Below are 24,207 nucleotides of genomic sequence, written 5' to 3'. Positions count from 1 at the left end.
CCTATCAGTTTACACCTTTCCTCCTCTGCCTCTTCTTCCCAGGGTCCTACTAAAAATCAGACAAGAGAAACCAAAGATGATACTAATTGCCCCGGACTGGCCCTGCCAATACTGGTACCCACTCCTAAGGAACTTGTCTCAATACCTAGCTTGGACCTTACCTCAAAGACCTCAACTACTGTCCCAGCAAAACAATCAGATCTTGCACAATCAACTCCAGACACTGAACCTGGCAGCATGGCTGATCATGTAGTTATACAAACAACATCTCTCAGTAAAGCTGTGATGGATGTCATTTTGGAAGCCAGAAGGCCTAGTACTAGAAAATCTTATGCTGATAAATGGAAGAGATTTTGTGCTTGGAGTCGAGCACAAGGAACTGATACAGCAGAACCATATTTTCCTCCGATATTACAATACTTGACTGAGATGCTTGACAAAGGCGTATCTTTCTCAGCAATTAAAATCCATTCCTCTGCCATTTCAGCTCATTACAATACAGAGCCACCAATCTTTTCTCATCCTTTACTAAAGCAGTATCTTAGAGGAGCCAAAAATTTAAGGCCTCCTAGAAGATCACCAATACCTGCTTGGGACCACAATTATGTGTTGGAAAAGCTCACCCTGCCTCCATTTGAACCAGCTTACTACTGCTGATGTAAAGTTCTTATGGAAAACAGCTCTACTACTAGCAATTACTTCAGGAAGAAGAGTCTCAGAGCTACAGGCCGTCATGGCTGTGGAGCCTTTTATCATATTTTACCCAGACAGGGTGTCTCTGAGGACCAATCCTTCATTTATGCCTAAGGTGGTTTCCAGTGTGGCTCTTAACCAAACTATTCATCTGCCAACTTTTTATCCAAATCCGCAGAACAAGGAGGAGAGAATTCTGCATTCCTTGGATGTACACAGACAGCTAAGATTCTACTTTAGTCCTGCTCAATGACTACTGTCCCAGCAAAACAATCAGATCCTGCACAATCAACTCCAGACACTGAACCTGGCAGCATGGCTGATCATTTAGTTATACAAACAACACCTCTCAGTAAAGCTAAGAAAAACTGAGCAATTACTAGTGACATATGCTGCCGGATCAGAAGGAAAGGCTATTTCAAAGCAGACTATTTCAAAGTGGATAAGCCACTGCATTCGTTTCTGCTACTTGCACCATGGCAAACCTCTGCCCAAGGGCAATTAGGTCTCTTTCCACTAGAGCTGCAGCTACTTCAGCAGCCTTTCTCAGAGGGGTACCAACCAAAGACATTCTAGAGGCTGCTACTTGGAGTTCTGTTCACACCTTTACAAAGCATTATCATTTGTCTCTCTACTCTAAGTCCAGGGCAGGCTTTGCCACTGCAGTTCTGCAGGGTCTTATAGCCGCATCTAATGCTGTTTAGCTCCAGCCTCCCATCCATAGCTCTGGGATTCTACCCAAATGTAATGACTGCAACAGTGAAACACGAAGAACATAGTACAGTTCTGTACACTTACCATAAATGTAGATGTTTGAGTGTATTCACTGTTGCAGTCTAGGTTACCCGCCCGCCATCCCCCTTTCATTCTGGAGTTTATCTTTCCTTCTCTATCTTCTACAACCTATGTGGTGTATTTGCTTGTAGATGAAGGTAAAGTTTGTATTGATGCATGTATATATATATATATATATATATATATATATATATATATATATATATATATATCTTTGCTACCTTTTTGGGGGCACCTGACATCTGGGGCAAGAAAAACTAAAGAAAATGGCGTTGGCTGCTTGTTTTATACCCCTGATGTCATGGAAGAAGAGACGGCAATTGACGCAGGACCCAAGACTTTGCAATTCAGGCCGACTGAGGGCAACCTGCCAACAGATTACCCAAAATGTAATGACTGCAACAGTGAATACACTTGAATGTCTACATTTATGGTAAGTGTACACAACTGTACTTTGTTACTTGTGTATTTGATTGCTATAATGCTACTGTTTATGATGCACATGTATATAAAACACATGGTTGTCTGGGACATGTCTCAAGGAAGTATACCCCCCACATCTATGGTTGTACAATAACAAATGCTAAAACTTGTCCCTTTCTGCTGTGTATGACGCAGCTGCTGTATGGCTCATGCCTTGTTTGTACAGGATGAAATGGAAGATACAGCACTACAGTGAGTTATCACGCATGCATTCCCTGTATATATATTCTATTTAATAATTAATTGCAGTGTATGCTAATGTATCCACTGTTCTTGCATCAGTATTAATAATAACATTTACTCCCCTTTCTTGCAATGTTGCATTGTGTCTCTCTCACATGTCCATTTTTAAGTTGTGTAAATGGTTATAGAATTGGAAACAGGATTATTTATTATTTTGGTCAATATGGACGTCTTTCTGTTGAAAATGAAAATGATTCTTTAACATCACATTTGAATGCATTAACTGAATATATTTTTCCATCTACCCTCCCCTCATAGTTATCCATGCACAATTAACATTATATTCTGTGTAAATTGTCCCAGTTTCCTCTTTCCTGCATCTGCGTGATTAGAATTGCCCTTACTTCATATAAGCTGTCCTCACGTGCTTGCAAAATACATTTGCCTACAGGTGAGGAGTTTTATTTATATTGTGTTCTTTTGCTCCCAGCACTGTTTCATGGCTGCCAACACTGCTACTAGCCATGAAAAGGTTCTTGGAAACATGTGGGTGTGATGAGCAGCATTCACATTCAGTGAGAACTGCTGCTCATTGCGCTAACATGCTGTAATCATACGATTGTTACTGAATTCCATGTTTGCATGCATTACCACTTGATACATGTTTTGGAGGCTTTTGTCTGGTTATATGGTTAAGAAATGCCCTTGGACCCAAAGAGGCTCACCAGTTTAACTCACAGAATGCTTGAGTACATAATAAATGTTGCTATAACAATGGCAACTGACATTAAACTGGAGGAAATACTAATGAAAGACTGCTGGCAATTGCTGCTTATGATCCAAACTCTTGGAAATCATTTATTTGCTGCTTCGCATGAATGTACAGTTCATGTTTCTTTTTCAATTCCTGAAACATGCATATTTGGGTTTCATGGAGTATTGTTTTATCTTTTCTTTCCAGTTTTTGGCAGACCCTCATCTTTCCATTTCCCACATAAATTATTCTCTGGATCAGGTACGTATTTGTGCCGCTGGCATTGATATTTTCTGCTGTACTTCTCTTTTTGTGGTATAACAGGAAGAATAATGAGCTGTTTGTTGGTTTTAAGTGGGGAAATATTTTTCATGCTTGAATGTTTAAATTATGACTAAGACGGCCATTAATATAGCTGCCAGCAGTGTGTTTCCTTTATGCTAGTATATGATAAGGAAGTAAGATTCCCTGGCCGTAGTGATAAGTTTAATAGTTTACTTGGTAATGTCACAGTTAATAAGATAATCTGGGTTAGTAATGAGAATGACAGTTTAGTTATCTCACAGTGCTACAAAACAAATGTATTAAATGCGTCTTTCAGGGAACTTGAAAGAAAGCTTTTTTTACCCCATGATGTGGAGAAGATCCCTCCACTAATATATGCTGACTCCACTGTTGTATAATAGTGGAGAAAAGGGCAAACTCCATGTTCACTGAAAGACACTTTCAATTTCTTGATGATATCAGGGCTCAGAAAGAGTTCTCAAAGAGTTGTTACATTCCAGATTATTTTGTTACACCATATATAGCCTTGTCTTCATTATTCTCACCAGTTGCATTATTTATTATTCTTTTTTGGCTTGTGTTAATGTTAGTCTATCACGTATCTTTTCCTTAAGCGAAATCCACATTTGCTGTCTTTTGTTTTGTGTATGTTATATTTAGGGAGTACATGCAGTAGCATATATGATGAGAATGACAGAAGTAGGTTTGCTATTAAAACATCACACATCAGAACGTAAACCATTCAAAAGTGCGGTTTACATGTTCGATGTTTGGATTACTAAGTAGATTGGAATATCGGACTCTAATTCAGGTGGTCGAATTCGACTTCTGAAGTCCGATATCCCCTTTGCAGCAGTATGTACGGACCAGATCTGTACTGCACAGCGCTGATAGTCATGTTTTTGCAGGGGGACAAGCCCCCCTGCACCCCCCACACCCCCTGCCACTTATATATTCCAACTCCGAGATTGCACTATAGTGTGGAAAAGGGTAAATCTCTCGATCCGCACTGTCCCGTGATCTCAATAAGAGACATCGCCCACATATGCACCACCTTCCATACTACATATTATGCCGACGGCGTAAAGGTCAACTGCATAGTAACGAATGCCATACTAGAGTCAGTCTTCCAGAACTGACATTTTAGTCTTCTTCTAAAGGTATCTCTGCATTCTGATTACCGCACTTGTCATTTTCACACAAGGCACGCTCGACATATTAATACTAAATCACTAAGATAACATCTATGTAATCATAATGTATATAACCAGACATAACCAGAGCAAGGATACCATAAATATTTTGTAAAGTTGTTGCAACCAGATCCTATGGGGTCCATCCAATCTGATTGATGGGTATGAGCAGCTTTTCTAATCTGATCCAGTCCTGCTAGTACCCTCCCATAATCCTCTTGAACACTAATTAATTTGCTACTCTCACCTTTCAGACAGACCTTCAGATTCTATAGCTAAGTGATACATTTATTATACTTCTATAGTCTTATTCTCCTATGGGATTTTCTAATTAGAACTCTTTTGACTTGTATGTTGTTATAATATAAAAAATATTGCATTTGACTGACTAAATTTAGTTACTTTAAGTTCCTTCCATCTTCACGTCGCTTAGGCAGGCTAGCTTCTCTTTTTCATCTCAGAAAGTTTTTTATTTTTTAATTTTACATTTCATTTTATTTTTTTATTACCTTACTAATTTGCTTCACTCATATTTATATTGGCGTTTTACAGTTTAGCGTTCTGCCTTGGATAGGCCCATCAACAGGTCCATCCTGACACCTCATGAGTGTGGTCTGTCAATTCAAGAGAAGTCTGACAAATATTTGGTTACAGGGCCAGCCTTACTGCGATTTCTTTGCATCTCTGGCCAACACCAAGTGCTGCAGCTACTTTGACCTGATCCCTTTGGATGGACAGTCCCCAAGAGACACTCTAGTTGCAGAGTGACCCACTCGATTTCTCTGTGCCTTTCCCCCTCTTCCACTAATGACTAGGTTCTTAGAGAGCAGCAACATGGAAAGCGACCATGATCTTCTATGTTGATCACTCCAAATTTGTTTGCTCTTTTTCAGACCTCACCTCATGAAACACCCATGCAGACGGGATCTGAAAGTTCGACTGCAGAATCCTACAATAAGGCACTGTACGAGCACATCCACTCGTGCATGAATCGTGCCATCCCAAGTAGAACCAAGATGCTCTCCTCCAAAAAAAGGAAGCCAATCTGGTGGTCCCCTACTTTAAACAAACTATACAACAGAAGGAAGAAACTGTTGCAGAAAAGAGGAAAATCCCAGGATGCAAAAAACTCCCTCACCAGCCTCAGTAAGAAGCTGAGATCCCTCATAAAATCCTCAAAAGCTAGTTACGAAAATAAAATTGCCAAAAATTCCAAAGACAACCACAAGGCATTCTATAGTTATGTCAAGAATCTAAATGGCAATGCTCATATCTGCTCTGAGTTTCAACAGAATGGCATTAAGTATACTGATCCCAAGGATATTGCCAATATCCTGGCAGATCGATTTAGTGCCAACTTCACCGCCCTCTCGCCCCATCTCAATACCTGAAGATTGCCAAATTCCGGTAATCACGTCCACACAGGTAGAAACTGCACTCTCTTTTAAGCTAAGAATACAGCATCCATGGGACCAGATGACATCGCAGGCTGTGTACTGCATGAACTACAAAATGAACTGGCACCTCACCTAAGTGTCATGTTTAATCATAGCCTCACCTCAGGCTTCATGCCCACTGAGTGGCGCACAGCTACAGTTATCCCACTCCACAAGGGGCATTCCACCTTGGATCCCGGGAACTACCATCCCATCAGTCTGACGAGCCTGATCTGCAAGGGCATAGAATGCATTATCATAGAACTTATAAACAAAGACATTGGCAACCTTCAAACACTGGACCCCACCCAGTTTGGGTTTGTGAAGGGCCGATCTTGTCTCCTGAACCTGATTGACTTCGAATCAGTCTCCAGAGCTGTGGACGAGGGTAAGGTGAGCCACACGGCCTATCTGGACCTCGCCAAGGCCTTCAACACCATCCCCCACTCTGGAATCATAGATAAACTTATTAAGCTGGGCATAAATCCCTATGTCACTCGATGGGTTGCCAACTGGCTTACTGACAGAACCCAGACTGTAAAGGTAGCCAACTCCAAATCCAGCTCCAGACAAGTGACAAGTGGAGTTACCTCAGGGTACAGAACTGGGAAAACACTTGTTTGACATCTACTTTTCTGAAGTACAGGCCAATACTAAGGGACTCTGGCTAACAAAGTTTGCAGATGACTGCAAACTGGGAGCCATTATTGAATCCCCAGATGATGTGGATATTCTACAAAAGGGCCTTACAGAAACAGATGCCTGGTGCCAGAGCCATGGGCTCAAGCTTAATGCCAAGGAATGTATAGTTATCTACTTTGGAAAAAAACATGTACCCATGAATTACCACATAGGTGGCAGTACACTAAACATCTGAAGTGTGATGAGAGACTTAGGGACACAGGTGGATAGTGGTTTCACTTTCGATAACCACATCGCCACAACAGTCAGGAATCCTTCTATGTGGCACACCTCATCACTAAGGGCTTTTCATCCAGAAAAAAGGAGGTCATTGTCCCATTATACTCATCCCTCATTAGACCCATTATAGAGTATAATGCCCCGTTTGGTATGTACCTCACAAGACCTCTGCAACAGCTGGAAAGGCCACAGAAATACCTCAGTGAAAGAATCACAGGCCTAAATCAGATGCCATATGCTGACTGTCAAAAAAAAACTCCAGCTATACTCTGTGGCATATCGTCTACTCAGAGGCGATCTCTGCTTAACATACAAGGCCATGTCAAACCTTGAGCTGTTAGACATGCTCCACTTCAAATCCCAATCCCTCAGAGCCACACGCTCCAGGAATCTAAACCTTGTCATCACAATGAACAAAACATGCTGGAGGGATAGGTTCCTGACCCAGAGACTCCCCATACTCTGGAATAGACTGCCCATACATGTCAAGCAGAGCACCTCCTTGGCCCTCTTCAAAAGGGGATGATTGGATGGGAGATGGGAAATTCACCATGGGGATCATGTCAGTCGCCCTGCTAGACAAGGGTCCAGAGAAGTAAATATTGTGGGAAGAAATATCCAGGGAATTGTTATGGCTAGGCTTGTATAGGCCCTAGGGCCGATAGCCTAGTACCAACCTATGAACCATGGCTTCTAGATCTTCGTCTGGATCATCTCTCACACTTATCCAATCTGCCTTACCTGGATTTACTGAACCTGCATCTAACCACATGGTTTCTCCAGTTCCCTTGATGGCCAAAGTTATCTGAGAGTGTAGTCCGCATCCTGCATGCATGTTGAAAAGAATCCAGTCAGAGTGGAGAAAAGCAAATGGAAACATTTCTGTATATAGCCAGTGAATCAAGGCATTGATCCATTTTCAGCTTCCATTCCTGTAATCCTTTAGTTCTTACCAGATTTATTTGATGCTGGTTCATATTACTCCACAATTAAGCTACACTTGGCATGGATTTCTAACTTCCATAATGGACTTGATGCTCTTTCTGTTGTGCCTCAGGAGGTATGCAGAGCCTTTTTGAAAGGGACATTTTCCTGTGCCCCACAGTAGAGGACTCATTTCCACCTTGGGGACCTGAATTTTGACTTGGAAGTATTGACAAAAGCCCCCTTTCAGCCAGCATCTTCAGCACAGGTAAAATTCCTTTGTTGGAAAACTGTTTTAGTGGCGATTAGATCCTGACAAAAAATTTCAGACTTTAACTTCCAGTCATCCAAACTGGATTCTCCATAAAGGTAGACTGTCCCTATGAGCTAAATCTTCATTTTTTCCCCAAGACTGGCACAGAGAAAAATCTGAACCAGCTTGTATGCTTGCCTGTTTTCTTTCCTAACAATTTTAGCAAAGGGGTATACATTTTCCGTAGCCCAGATGTTTATAGACAGCTTCGATTCTTTTCCCACAGAATAAAGACCTTCAGAAAAGATGAACAGTTGTTCATTTCATTCGCATGTAACAAGTTAGGCTGAAAAGTTTCTAATGTAACCTTGTCTAGATAGCTGTCTGATTGTATATCATACATATACATTACAGCACAAATCATTACCATTTAAACCTAAAGCTCATTCTACAAGGTTCAACACTGCTTCTACAGCCTTTTTATAAATTCTGTTGTGGATGAAATCCATGCTGCAGCAGCACAGTCTGCATTTCACATGTTTGCTAAACACTATAAACTGGATATAATTTCCAGATCCAGAGCTTCTTTTGGAGCTAAAATCTATAGGAGTATCCTGTCATAGTGCCACCTAGGATTTTAGATAGCTTGGGATTCTGAAACATCACTTGGTTAAGATTGAGCAGGTGAATAGAAACTTTAAGTTGTATACTTACCATAGCACTGTACACTTTTCGTCCTGATATGACATCCCTCCCACCAAGTTATCACTTCTTCCTGAGGATTTGACAAACTAGCCTGATGCCTGAAGCTCTTCTGCTCAATACTTCTGTATTCCTCAAATAATTCACAATCTTGTATCATTAGTCAGCAGATTTGATCTGAAGATAATTGCTGTACTAGGGGATTATGGGATGGAAACATCTTCAAGGAGATCGAGGTATGGAGCATTAGTGGGTCTATATCATATGAACGAATCGCACAAATTGTGAATGCTCATAATATCGAACGTACCGGACCTCAAAGTGTTTTTTGAGAGATCGCAGTACTGTGAAGAATGGGATATTTGCCCTTTAGTCACTGTAGTGCACTCTCGGAATTGGAATATATATTTAGCGGGGGGTGTGGGGGGGAGCGCAGCCCCCCACAATAGGAAGTTCAAGGTCCAGTACGTTTGATATTGTGAGCATTCGCAATTTGTGCAATTTGCTCCTATGATATAGACCTGCATTAACAGGGCCAGATCAGATTAAACAAGCAGCTCGATACCCATTAGTCATATCAGATAGACCAGAATGAAAAGGATCCAGAGTTATGTTAAGTACGTAACTTCCATTTGTAGCTGTTTCGAATTATTGATTTAAATAAGATTGATCTTTTATATGGCTTACTGACAGAACCCAGACTGTAAAGGTAGCCGACTCCAAATCCAGCTCCAGACAAGTGACAAGTGGAGTTACCTCAGGGTACAGAACTGGGAAAACACTTGTTTGACATCTACTTTTCTGAAGTACAGGCCAATACTAAGGGACTACAAAGTTTGCAGATGACTGCAAACTGGGAGTCATTATTGAATCCCCGATGATGTGGATATTCTACAAAAGGGCCTTACAGAAACAGATGCCTGGTGCCAGAGCCATGGGCTCAAGCTTAATGCCAAGGAATGTATAGTTATCTACTTTGGAAAAAAACATGTACCCATGAATTACCACATAGGTGGCAGTACACTAAACATCTGAAGTGTGATGAGAGACTTAGGGACACAGGTGGATAGTGGTTTCACTTTCGATAAACCACGCCACAACAGTCAGGAATCCTTCTATGTGGCACACCTCATCACTAAGGGCTTTTCATCCAGAAAAAAGGAGGTCATTGTCCCATTATACTCATCCCTCATTAGACCCATTATAGAGTATAATGCCCCGTTTGGTATGTACCTCACAAGACCTCTGCAACAGCTGGAAAGGCCACAGAAATACCTCAGTGAAAGAATCACAGGCCTAAATCAGATGCCATATGCTGACTGTCAAAAAACTCCAGCTATACTCTGTGGCATATCGTCTACTCAGAGGCGATCTCTGCTTAACATACAAGGCCATGTCAAACCTTGAGCTGTTAGACATGCTCCACTTCAAATCCCAATCCCTCAGAGCCACACGCTCCAGGAATCTAAACCTTGTCATCACAATGAACAAAACATGCTGGAGGGATAGGTTCCTGACCCAGAGACTCCCATACTCTGGAATAGACTGCCCATACATGTCAAGCAGAGCACCTCCTTGGCCCTCTTCAAAAGGGGATGATTGGATGGGAGATGGGAAATTCACCATGGGGATCATGTCAGTCGCCCTGCTAGACAAGGGTCCAGAGAAGTAAATATTGTGGGAGGAAATATCCAGGGAATTGTTATGGCTAGGCTTGTATAGGCCCTAGGGCCAATAGCCTAGTACCAACCTATGAACCGTGGCTTCTAGATCTTCGTCTGGATCTTCTCTCACACTTATCCAGTCTGCCTTACCTGGATTTACTGAACCTGCATCTAACCACATGGTTTCTCCAGTTCCCTTGATGGCCAAAGTTATCTGAGAGTGTAGTCCGCATCCTGCATGCATGTTGAAAAGAATCCAGTCAGAGTGGAGAAAAGCAAATGGAAACATTTCTGTATATAGCCAGTGAATCAAGGCATTGATCCATTTTCAGCTTCCATTCCTGTAATCCTTTAGTTCTTACCAGATTTATTTGATGCTGGTTCATATTACTCCACAATTAAGCTACACTTGGCATGGATTTCTAACTTCCATAATGGACTTGATGCTCTTTCTGTTGTGCCTCAGGAGTTATGCAGAGCCTTTTTGAAAGGGACATTTTCCTGTGCCCCACAGTAGAGGACTCATTTCCACCTTGGGGACCTGAATTTTGACTTGAAAGTATTGACAAAAGCCCCCTTTCAGCCAGCATCTTCAGCACAGGTAAAATTCCTTTGTTGGAAAACTGTTTTAGTGGCGATTACATCCTGACAAAAAATTTCACACTTTAACTTCCAGTCCTCCAAACTTGATTCTCCATAAAGGTAGGCTGTCCCTATGAGCTAAATCTTCATTTTTTTCCCCAAGACTGCCACAGAGAAAAATTTGAACCAGCTTGTATGCTTGCCTGTTTTCTTTCCTAACAATTTTAGCAAAGGGGTATACATTTTCCGTAGCCCAGATGTTTATAGACAGCTTAGATTTTTTTCCCACAGAATAAAGACCTTCAGAAAAGATGAACAGTTGTTCATTTCATTCGCATGTAAAGTGTTAGGGAAAGTTTCTAATGTAACTTTGTCTAGATAGCTGTCTGATTGTATATCATTTACATATACATTAAAGCACAAATCATTACCATTTAAACCTAAAGCTCATTCTACAAGGTTCAATACTGCTTCTACAGCCTTTTTACAAATTCTGTTGTGGATGAAATCCATGCTGCAGCAGCACGGTCTGCAATTCACATGTTTGCTAAACACTATAAACTGGATATAATTTCCAGATCCAGAGCTTCTTTTGGAGCTAAAATCTATAGGAGTATCCTGTCATAGTGCCACCTAGGATTTTAGATAGCTTGGGATTCTGAAACATCATTTGGTTAAGATTGAGCAGGTGAATAGGAACTGTAAGTTGTATACTTACCATAGCACTGTACACTTTTCGTCCTGATATGACATCCCTCCCACCAGCTTCCTTCCAAGTTATCACTTCTTCCTGGGGATTTGACAAACTAGCCTGATGCCTGAAGCTCTTCTGCTCAATACTTCTGTATTCCTCAAATAATTCACAATCTTGTATCATTAGTCAGCAGATTTGATCTGAAGATAATTGCTGTACTAGGGGATTATGGGATGGAAACATCTTCAAGGAGATCGAGGTATGGAGCATTAGTGGGTCTATATCATATGAGCGAATCGCTGTTAGAATGCTCATAATATCGAACGTACCGGACCTCGAAGTGTTTTTTGAGAGATCGCGGTACTGTGAAGAATGGGATATTTGCCCTTTAGTCACTGTAGTGCACTCTCGGAATTGGAATATATATTTAGCGGGGGGTGTGGGGGGGAGCGCAGCCCCCCACAATAGGAAGTTCAAGGTCCAGTACGTTTGATATTGTGAGCATTCGCAATTTGTGCAATTTGCTCCTATGATATAGACCTGCATTAACAGGGCCAGATCAGATTAAACAAGCAGCTCGATACCCATTAGTCATATCAGATAGACCAGAATGAAAAGGATCCAGAGTTATGTTAAGTACGTAACTTCCATTTGTAGCTGTTTCGAATTATTGATTTAAATAAGATTGGATCTTTTTATAGTGTGAAGACTTTCTTTTTACACTGTTTTCCGTATTGCTAGTGTACCTATAATTAATTCCTAGTCATGCCTCAGGAATGGACTGCTGCTATACTTGAAAGCCTTCCATAATCAATGATTTTTTTTGCTTGTTCAATAATTTGAGATTTGATAAGTGGACTGATCTTTTATAGACCATTTTCAGCCAGGTTGTGGGCCATAAGAACAAAAGCAAAAGCTTTATTTGTGGTCAGATTGGAATAGACATTTAAAATATCTTTAAGACATGGGAGAAAAACTGGAATATCCAACAGAATCCATGTTGAATATGCCTACTTCACACAAATTCATTGAGAGCAAGGCCAAATACCAGTCCCTGGAGCTTTGTGGCAAGAACATTAATCCTTGTGCTTCCGTCCCAGCAGGCTATGTACTCAGTAAATGAAAATGCAGTGGTTTAGATTTTTGTAGTATATGTAATGTTATTTGAATGTAATAATTTTAGTGGGTCTGTTTTTGAAATGATAGAGTTGGGAATGAGCAGTAATATATTTTACTTTTGCAGCTATTACTAGGCAGGGTTGTTAAATAAGCAAACATTTGTTATCCTCACAGGCATTTTCAGTGGTTCATTTTTTCTTGTAGCATTATTCTCTCTGCACTTCAGATGGACAATATTTATTGATGGAAAGTTTTCATGAGCTAGTTTCAAAAATGTGCCATTATTTGGCCAATCAGTTGGTTTCAGTTTTAACCCGTAGTAGGAAGAATTTCAGGTCGTCACTTTTTTGGGGCAGAGACTGTTACAGTTTTTTGACATTTTCAAATTCCAGTAGTATCCATTTGGTTAGGAGTGTACTATTAAAACGTTTACCGTCATATCTCAAAATGGTGTATCCTGATTGATGTTTAAGTTAAAAATATGGTAAACCTCAGCAAAGATGAAAACAAAACCAAATAACAAAAGCAAATACCACTGGCGAAAACAAGAAGACGGACAGCCCAATCTGTGTTTTAACGTTTTCGTTCTATTTAATACAACTGAACAACTTCAGAAATGCACCCAAAACTAATTACATGACTTAAATACAAATGCAAAAAAGTCACATGTAATAAACAGCCAATTAAATTGTGTTCTCAATTTCATCTAATAAATGATGCAAAGACATGAATAATAAATCAATAATGAATTGATACTATCATATAACTAAAATGTACTTATAAAATACCAATAAATCAATGTTTAAAATCTTTGTGCTGTTAAAAAGCACTTAATGTTGATCATATCATTCAAACCTGGTGATTGATCAGCCTTTAACCTAATCTGCCAAATGGCTTCTCTACATTCCAAAAGTGTCTTGAAATCACCACTAAACAATGCATCGTTAACCCTTTCTAAAACTGAAAAAATAAACTTTTTAAACAAAGAGCAATGTAATGAATGCTTAGCCAGTGCATTTGACATATCTTTTTTCTTTAGGGCCAAGTTATGTTCATAAATACGTTTAAGGCACGTGTAGTCTTCCCAATGTAGAAATGTTCACATGAAACACACTGTGCCAAATAAACTATATTAGTTGTTTTGCAAGTGCAATACCCATTGGCTGTAATAATCCTGTTGTAATGTTTCAAATGAATACTAGATGTTCCACTGATAAATCTACACTGTTTACATGATGTACATGGAAATGTGCCTAAAACTGAATCACAAACTCTATTAGAGCCTCTTGCACCTTTCTCCAAAATCATCTTGATGTTACTCACTTTTTTGTAAGTGAAAGTAGGACGATCTCCTATGATGTTAGCCAACTCAAAATTTCCCAACACTATTTTCCAATTGTTAAGAACTATGCCTTTAATAATGGTCATTTCATTAGTGATGGGTAAAGGAAAAGACAAGTTATATTTGTTCACAGTTTTGGAATCTCTCTGTATACTACTTATATTATTGTAATCCAAAACTTTCAAAATAGGACTAGCTTTGTTCTTAAGTTTAAAACCTCACTTACAATTTGATCCAACCCGCTAACTGTGTATCCTCTATCAAGAAAAAATATATAAAAATATTTTAACTTGATACTGTCCTGAAGGAAAATGTCCTCTTCGCTGGTTAAACGACTTAGTCGTATAAACTGACCCTTAACTACACCCCGTTTCATATGTGTGGGGTGTAAACTGTCATGATGTAAGTACTGGTTTATAAATATGGATTTCCTAAAAATGCGACTTTGAAAATTATGATCTCTGTAGTTGATAGTTAAGTGCAAATCCAAAAAATCTATACTACTACCAAAATCTCCCAATGTGAATTCTAAGAAACTGGTAGTATTGTTCAAATCTTCAAAAAAACTAGTGAAAGAACTAATGTCACCTTTCCACAAAAAAATCAAATCATCTATGTATCTTCTATAGAATAAAATGTTATTAACCGTAGGATGTGTGACCAAGAAATTATTTTCCCAAGATGTCATGACCAAGTTAGCAAAACTCGGTGCAACTCGAGAACCCATGGCAACCCCAGATGTTTGTTTGTACAAATCTCCTTCAAAATTAAAAAAGTTATTATCTAACACCAGCTCCATCAAGGTACAACAAGTGTAGACCAAAGTATTGTCAAAATTAGCTTGTTTACTTAGATGTTCTCTCATAAACTCAATACCTATTTGTTGATCTATGCTGGTGTACAAAGAAACAACATCTAGGGATGCAAAGTGAACATTGTCATCGTTAACACTGATATCCTTTAAAAGCTCTAAAAGGTGCCAAGAGTCACGAAGATAAAATCTAGACTTTTGCACAACTGGATTTAACAAGTCGTCTAACCAAACAGAAATAGTCTCTGTTTTGGAACAACTAGCTGAAACTATAGGCCTAAACGGAAGATGTTCACTCAATTTGTGCACCTTTGGAATCCCAAACAGGGAAACAATCTTGGGATATTCTGTGTACAAAAAAGTATAAACAGCAAAATCAAAACAACCTTCACTAAATAAATCAAAAAGACAAGCGTCTAACTTGGCAAAACTTTTTGAAACAAAATCAGTATTAACTTTCCTATAACATAAATTATCAGCTAGAAGTGTCCTAATAATTTTAATGTATTCTACAGAATTCATTACTACTATGGTCTCGCCTTTGTCAGCCTTCATAATGCGCCAATCTTTGTTCTTGGCCATAACTTGGAGAGCCTCAGTCTCTCCCTCAGAAAGGTTGGACTTATAGTGTAATTGACTATTGATCTTCCTAAAATCTTGTTCACACTGCTTGTTGAATACTGACAATGTAGAATTCAATAAAGGATTATATGTACTTTTCATCCTAAGATGTTTGTGTGTAGTGTCTACCAACTTAGTGTTATCAAAGATGTATTTCAAATTCAACTTCCTACAGTACAACTTGAAATCCACTATCAGTTGTGCTAAATCAACTCTGGTACTAGGAATAAAAGAAAATCCTTTCTTAAGAACTGAAATCATATCTTGAGAAAGAACAGTGTCAGTAAGATTTAAAACATTCATACAATATTCTAAAACTTCTTCCTTCCTCTGGTCTTGCCCTTCCTTGTTCCTTGTCTGAACTTTGTTGGACCATTTGCGAGTTTTGTTTTTACTCCAGAACTGTCCGTCAAAAAAGGACCCTTGGTGTTAGAGTCCACAACTGCCACAACTGAAGTGACTGTATTAGATGATTCTGAATTGTTGTTACAAGAACAAAGCTAGTCCTATTTTGAAAGTTTTGAATTACAATAATATAAGTAGTATACAGAGAGATTCCAAAACTGTGAACAAATATAATTTGTCTTTTCCTTTACCCATCACTAATGAAATGACCATTATTAAAGGCATAGTTCTTAACAATTGGAAAATAGTGTTGGGAAATTTTGAGTTGGCTAACATCATAGGAGATCGTCCTACTTTCACTTACAAAAAAGTGAGTAACATCACGATGATTTTGGAGAAAGGTGCAAGAGGCTCTAATAGAGTTTGTGATTCAGTTTTAGGCACATTTCCATGCACATCATGTAAACAGTGTAGATTTATCAGTGGAACATCTAGTATTCATTTGAAACATTACAACAGGATTATTACAGCCAATGGGTATTACACTTGCAAAACAACTAATGTAGTTTATTTGGCACAGTGTGTTTCATGTGAACATTTCTACATTGGGAAGACTACACGTGCCTTAAACAAACGTATTTATGAACATAACTTGGCCATAAAGAAAAAAAGATATGTCAAATGCACTGGCTAAGCATTCATTACATTGCTCTTTGTTTAAAAAGTTTATTTTTTCAGTTTTAGAAAGGGTTAACGATTAGTGGTGATTTCAAGACACTTTTGGAATGTAGAGAAGCCATTTGGCAGATTAGGTTAAAGGCTGATCAATCACCAGGTTTGAATGATATGATCAACATTAAGTGCTTTTTAACAGCACAAAGATTTTAAACATTGATTTATTGGTATTTTATAAGTATTTTATAAGTACATTTTAGTTATATGATAGTATTGATTCATTATTGATTTATTATTATTGCCTCTGCATCATTTATTAGATGAAATTGAGAACACAATTTCATTGGCTCTTTATTACATGTGACTTTTTTGCATTTGTATTTAAGTCATGTAATTAGTTTTGGGTGCATTTCTGAAGAAGTTCAGTTGTATTAAATAGAACGAAAACGTTAAAACAGATTGGGCTGTCCGTCTTCTTGTTTTCGCCAGTGGTATTTGCTTTTGTTATTAAGATAAAAATATACAATTATTTGATATGTCCATGACTGGCAACATTTTCTGAGAAAAAAATATGTGAAAGTAGTTCTGTAAGGGTGTTTATTTTTTATGTGAGTGAAGTTATAGGTACCATTTCTCTATTAAGATAAATTGACATCATCTTCAGTTTTGATGGTTATGCTGTGCAGTTTAGATGAGCTTTAGCTGCATTATGTTTAGAGTTGTGACTTTTTCTTTCCTTTTACTTTCCACAGTTCCAGCTTCTTTTCCCATCAGTGATGGTTGTGGTGGAGCAGATTAAGTCTCAGAAGGTAATGTTATCCTTCCTGCCTGCATGCTGTTGCCCTTACAGATGTTTATAAACTTTGAACATGCTGTAGAGAAGCTGACATGGTACTGATGTATTGAATTTTTAAAGACTAATCAACCAGATAGAAAGAGATGTACAAGAACATATCCTTAAGTCCTGTTCATATCTTTTATTGTGAACTAGTTTATGTAGAACTCATTCCTGAAAGGACTTTTAAAAAAATATTTTATTTAGGTCTACGGATAATGTGCATTAACATTTGGTTGGTTAGTTTTGTGTAACAAAGTATGTGCTGAGTCATGGCTACTACTGTGCTCTGTACACAGAGTGTAGGGTTTATGCTTTGGGTTGGACCCTGCTCAAAGCATATGAGCAGTTCTTTACGCTGCCACATTTGCTCAATATGCATCTACATTTAGAACACTTTTGAGGTAATTTAGAATCCTGTATTTTAGGAAAAGACTTGCCCCAAGCCATTCTATTTTACTGGGAGTTGGTGGTTCGTAAAACCTTTTCTACTCTCCCACCAGCCCATTTTTGCTGCTGCAATGATACCACAGACTAAATAATGATAACTTGAAAGCAAAACCAGTGCTTTTATTCTTTCCAGTACCAAGAACATCTTCAGTCTGGTTTCAAAAGGAATGTATTAAATGAAGAAGAAAAGTCGCATGATTAGTGATAGCCTATAAACTTGGTTTAAAAATTCAGTGATAAAAAACTCAATTAAAGTAACTTGCCTGCCACATTAAACTTTGAAAGGTCCATGATTAATAAAACAGCAGTATTAAAATGTCAGTTAATGTTTCAGTGGTTTATTTTCAAGTTATATTTGAAATTTAACAAATCATTTAGTAGTAACTCATTGTTTCTTAAATTCTAACTTGCTGTCCATATCCCCTCCACTGAAGTCCAGTTTCACCTTTCCTAAAGCATAAAATACAGACTTTTTATACTGTGACATAGGTTCATACTTTGCTGCATCAAAATAAAATATTAGCATTTTTCTATTTGATGCGATGCATTGTATTTGAAAGAATAGTCTGAAGGGGTTCTTAGTATTAGAAACATGAAAGCACTTGCTGTTTTCTTTTGTTTTGTTTTGTTTTCCTGTTTTGCCAAGTAAAATTTGATATGATGTTGTCTTTTATCTCCATTCCTCAACTAGTGGGTCTTGCATCAGACTTTGGGTGCTTTTCTCAGACTTAGGATCCGTAGTTCAGACTCCTCCCCCTACCCACAATCTTCTGTCATCAAACATTACTTCAGACCTCATTTGCAACTCGTAGAGTTCGGATGTGATTTGTGTGTTTAGGCTAGTACGATTTGTGATATTTAAACCTTTGGGGTATTATTTTCAAATACTTAGCCCTTTTCCTTTAGTAATCACTCTTTTTCTTCCTTCACTAGTACCTGCCCTTTTCCTTTGTTTTTCTGTCATAAAAAAAAATATACAACCACCTTTCTCTCTTGTCTAGGTCTGCTGTTATACTAGTTTTGTCTAGAATTCTTTGACACAATTGCTGGTAAAATTTTTTCCTGCCTTACATGTTTTTCTCTCTTTTTCTGGATGTATTTCTTGACAGTCATTGTTGGTAATGTTTTCTGTGGCCTTTTTTTCAGGATTATATTAGAAAAGCCTACAGGTTTTAAAATGTGGGTAGCATGTAGCCATAAGATGGCTTACTCTAAGTGTGTATACTGTTTGGGAGCCGCTCTCTTAGATGAATATTGTTCGATGCCCTTGGCTTTCGGACATGGAACCATGATCGAGGGACGAAATAAATTGGTTCTTAAGGGTCTTATAACCTCTGACTTTTCAAAATTTGCACCTAAAGCTTCCACCTTGAGTAAGAAGTCCTCGAAGAAACACAAGGGGATAGGTGATAGGCCCAAAGGCAAGGGCAAAGAGATGTGGAAGTGATCCCCTGATCATTCTAAGTCATTTGTTTTGACTTTGGATTTGGCAGTGAAATTTTCCAAGCCGCCTGATCCATCAGTCGATTTGGATCTGATTCTGACTTGCTTCAAGACATCCCCTTCTGGAGCCAAGGTTTTCCCTGGATCCTGTCACTTCCAGGCTGCACTCATCTTTCCTGCAGGAAAGACCTACCAAAATCCTCAAAACCATATTCTACATTGTTATTGTTAAGGTCCATCATCTCAGTAAAGTACTGTGCTATGGCTGTATTCCCTGGCTAGCATGTTTTTCTCTGTATTAGAAGTCCATCAGGTATAACAGAAGCTTGACAGAAGCTAATGTGGATAGAATGATGAGGAAGTTCTTAGCCCCCAAATTCTGTTGGAAGTTCTACCATCTCCATCTCCCTTCAGACCTGTGAGCTTTGGAACCTCTCCCTTAGCTATACCTACTCCTACCCTGATCTGATCTCTAGGTTTGAGATTTTTGAAGCTGAGCTTTTTTGGATCGTTTGTGTCAGATCCAAGGTTGTGGTCTTCCTCAACCTTGGCATCATCTCTGACGTATCCAGCTCTGATTCTTTAGAGTCAGAAGGATCTCAAAACCAAAACTTCAGATTTGAGTCTAGAGGTAAGGCTTTGACTCTGAAGCTATCTGAGCCATCCTTTCCACTTCCTTGATGTTAGAAAGCTCAGCTATGGCTTCTGTCTCCGAGTAGTGGTGGTACCCCGGGCCATGCTTGTGTGGGAGCTTCGGCTCCTACCAGAGTGATCTTGGGCTCTCCCTCTGCATCTGCCTTTGAGGCAGTGAAGAGAACTCTCTTCAGGGCTGGAAAGTGAACATCTTTACCCTTCTTGGCACCACCCACTCCCCAAATGATAGGCCTGGATCCTGATCCTGCACAATCTACACCAGTGGGACAGCTGTATCACACTAACCTTGAGACAGTCCTCATTCAGGGTTCTCTCCAAGCTTCCATGTCCCCCCCTGGAGCTCTCCCCACAGAGGCTGTTTGCAAGCATACATGTAAGAGGAAACACATTGTCTTCCCCCCAGGAGTCCTTGATAGAAGACATGGCTCTGAAGTAGTTAACTTCATTTGATCAGCAACCTGTGGGTATCGGATCTGAACTGGCAGCTTTCCTAGCCAAAGATCCGAGCTCCAAGCTCCTCCCCCTACCCACAATGCCCTGCCACCTTTCTTTGACCCCCAGATCTCATTTGCCGCGGCTTTAAGCATCTTAGAATGAGCTGCTAGAGTGGGTATTGTGGGTTAAAGGCTTTTTTTCTCTTTTTCTGTCGGAAAATTACTAAAACTTTGTGTGTGTGAGGTTCCCTTTTCTCTCTTAGTTTGTTTTGGGTAGTTTAAAGTTTCTCAGTGTAGTTAAAGTTAATTCCCCTCCCCCCTGTCTGTGTGTGAAGGCGTGTGCATGTGGGCCTGTTCTTTCTCTTCTATAAAAATGTCTGAAGGCTCTGAAGGCCCAAAAGCTATGTTTTCTAAATGCTCCGAGTGTGGCCATAAGCTGTCCCCAGTGGATGGCCCCACTCGGTGCGTTATTTGCCTGGGTGTTGACCACCTTTCTTCGGGCTGCACTATTTGTGCAGCCTTCAACCCCAGGGCATTGAGGGATAGGAGGACGAAGTTAATCCTTGCGGGCCTTTTGCCCCCTGATTCCACTTCGTCTACCTTCTCCCCTGTGGTGCCAGGCGTGGCTGCGGCTGCTCCACCTACCGCCTCCGATCCCCTGGCCGGGACTCAACCTCCCTCTTTGGTCCAGGAGGAAAGGGACGTCAGAAAGAAGGATAGGAAGGACAAGGAGCGGGAGAAAGATAGGCACCGTAGCCACAAGAGGTGGTCCGAGTCAGCTCTTTCGGCCCCGCTGTCTAAGCAGCTTGCATCTCCCCTTAAGGTCCCTGGGTCTTCCCCCTCCCGGCATTGTTCTCCATGTTTCTCCCCGGAGCTGGAGGAAGAGACCCGGTCACCTTCGAGGTCATCTAGGCGGCCTTTCTGGCTGGCCTCGGCAGCCTCATCCAGATCAACCAGGAGTCTGTCCGAAGCAGACATGGACTAGATGATGCATCGATTTCTTCAGGCCCAGCTGCAGATGGGAGTGCTCTTGCCTCCCCCCCCTTTTTTGCCCCCATTGCTCCTTCTCCAACCCACTATTGGGTTTCGGTGCAGTCGGATCCGACTAGCTTCGGAGCCGGGGTGGCGTCGGCAGTGTTTTCTACTTCGGCGCTGACTATACCCTCGAGTCTGTCGAATCTGAGCTCTCGGGGCCATGAGTTGAGCGTCAGATCCGGAGGGGTCAATGGGCCCTCTGCTCCGTTGAGGTCGGAGCACACTACTCTTTCGGATCTGATTGGGTCGTCTCAGGCTCCGATCCGCACGCCAGATCCGAGGGGACTGCTTTCGGATCCTAGGGAGAGCAGTTCACCCTCGGCATTCAACGTTGTGGAGAGGGTCCTTTCGAGGGATTCGAGGCCTCAGGCTCTTGCTACAGATCCACCCGCTATTCCCTCTCAGATGGGTCTTTCTTCCATCATTCGGCCCCAGGGACAACCTGCACCTACGTCCCAGATAGTTCCTGTAGAGGAACAGGAAATTGTTGGTGAGGCCTCTTCGGACATCCCCCTCACAAACGAAAGTGCAAGAGGAGGCACTTGGACTCACCCGAGTCCCTCACAGAAGACACTGACTTAGAGGAAGGGGAAGGTTTGCCAAGGTCACACACCGAAGACGTCTCCTTTGGAGACATTATGGAAATGTTACGCATTAGAGGGGGGTGGTCTGCCCAAAAACCTTCCTCGGATGAGTCTGTGTTTCTGGAGGCGTTTGACATAAGCCCATCTACGTCTTGGGTGTCCCCTCCCGCCGACCCTGGTGGACCTCATAACTGCCAGGGCATGGAAGGAGCCGGACACTGTCGAGCCAATGCCAAAGAGACCGGACAGGATCCTTAGCCCCCCAACAGACAGGACAGTTTGGAGCAAGGGTGCCCCAGTGGATGCCATGGTGGTGGCGGCTGCCACTAAAGAGGAATTAACACAGGAGAGTTCCTCGGTACATCCTCCAGACAAGGAGTCTCGAATGATGGACCGCCTTGAAAAGCAGATGTTCGCTTCAGTGACCTTCTCTGTAAGGTCACTGAACTATATGGCACATGTAATTTGGCTCCAGCGGGACCTAATCAAAGAGTACGCTGGATCACCCCCCAGAGTCCATGTCGGCCGAGGACAAATGGACCTTCTCGGCTCGAATGGCCACTCTTAAGTCGATTACTAACATCTATGCGGCTCCTGTCCCATGCCACAGAGGAAACGGCTAGAGCCAGCAGAACAGGCGTAGTCTTACGTCAACAGGCCTGGCTCAGTCTCTGCGACTTTGCGGAACCCTTCAAGGCGTCCTTCGTGAACGCCCCTTTTGACGGTTCTACGCTTTTTGGCAAAGCCGTCTGCGATACATTTCTCCAGAGCGCGAAAGACGGGAAGACGTTGTCTGCCATCGGAATCCGCTTCTCGCCTCCTCAGAGGTCCTTCTCCAGGAACCAAAAAGGACAAAAGAAGATGTGGTTCCGGAAAGCTCAACAATCCCATTTTGCTCCAGATCCTTCGTCCTTCAGAGGCAGAGGAGGACAAGGTGGATGCCGGCGTAGAGGTGGGGGGCAAAGAATTTCGGGTCAAGGGAACCTTTTTCCGATCGACCCGCGCAGCAATCCTGAGGGGTTGTCCGACTGCTCCTGTCTGGAGGCAGTCTGAGGGGCACTTCTCGGAGCACCTAGCACATTGGGAGTCCATCATGACAGATCGCTGGGTGCTCCGAATCATATCCACAGGCTATTCAATTCCATTCCTAACATCTCCTCCCCGATATTCCACCCCATCAGAGGGAGGTAGCAGCCTTCGAAATAAGAGAGCTGTTAAGAAAAAGAGCCACCCAGCACGTCCCCCTCGGGCAATCTGGATCAGGCTTTTACTCCAGGTTCTTTTTGGTGCCAAAAAAGACGGGGGACTTGCGGCCAATTTTCGACCTGTCCACACTGAACCTGTCAGTCACCAAGGAAAAGTTCCGGATGGTCACTATTCAATCCATTCTCCCACTTTTACAGGAGAACGACTGGATGTGCTCGATAGACCTCAAGGATGCGTACTACCACATTCTAATGGACAGGCGATCCAGGAGGTTTCTCCGCTTCTGTCTGGGAGCCAGCCATTATCAATTCAGGGTCCTACCCTACGGTCTCACCACAGCCCCCAGGGTGTTCACCAAGGTCATGGCAGTTGTAGGGGCCCACCTGAGGCTTCAGGAATACAGGTCTTTCCTTTCCTGGATGACTGGCTCCTAACCGCCCCCACCAAGCATCTACTATGTTCAGGCAGGGACTACTTCTTACATCTAGCCCACCATCTAGGGATCACGATCAACCGCAAGAAATCCTTTCTTCAGCCTACTCAGATCTTGGATTTCATAGGGGCCAGGATAGACACAATACATTCCAAAGTCTTTCTGACAGCGGACAGACTCCGCAATCTAAAACTTCACATTTTGGCCATTCTACAATCATCAGCCCCTCCAGCGGAATTAGTCCTGAGGGCCCTGGGGTCCATGGCAGCGGCCATCAATCTGTCACCTATTGCACGTCTGAAGATGAGAATCCTTCAATGGACCTTACAGGTCCAGTGGTCCATTCTACGTCACCCCCTGTCTACACCTATTCCCCTCAGCAGGGTTTGCAGGGAATCTCTACTTTGGTGGCTCCATTCCAGGGACCTCTGGAAGGGCGCCCCTTCTCCATGTCCCCATCCCAAGTCACAGTGACCACGGACGCATCTCTCCTCGGGTGGGGGGGGCATTGCATGGGCAGATCCGTCCAAGGCATGTGGACTCGCACAGAGACCTCTTTGCATATCAATGTGCTGGAGATGAGGGCGGTGCTTCTAGTGTTGCAGGCTCTCCATTCCCTTCTTCCTCCAGGGACTATTGCAATTCAAACAGACAACAT

At 41.4% G+C, this 24,207-nt stretch overlaps 1 protein-coding gene across 2 annotated transcripts in view; it reads left to right on the top strand.

Annotated features, from left to right (window-relative positions):
• TUBGCP4 (tubulin gamma complex associated protein 4) overlaps positions 1 to 24,207 on the top strand; it is a 944,163-nt gene that overhangs the window by 276,244 nt on the left and 643,712 nt on the right. For both annotated transcript variants that reach the window (XM_044077538.1, XM_044077537.1), the window contains exons 4-5: positions 3,116 to 3,169; positions 17,228 to 17,284. In XM_044077538.1, the coding sequence (XP_043933473.1) occupies positions 3,116 to 3,169; positions 17,228 to 17,284 (111 nt within the window). The remainder of the gene's footprint in view (positions 1 to 3,115; positions 3,170 to 17,227; positions 17,285 to 24,207) is intronic.

Source organism: Protopterus annectens, chromosome 7.part0 (assembly GCF_019279795.1).
Source record: "Protopterus annectens isolate FY-2018-M chromosome 7.part0, PAN1.0, whole genome shotgun sequence".
Classification (NCBI taxonomy): domain Eukaryota; kingdom Metazoa; phylum Chordata; order Ceratodontiformes; family Protopteridae; genus Protopterus; species Protopterus annectens.
The sequence above is the reverse complement of the archived record's forward strand: the minus strand, read 5'-3'. Positions and strand labels throughout refer to the sequence as shown.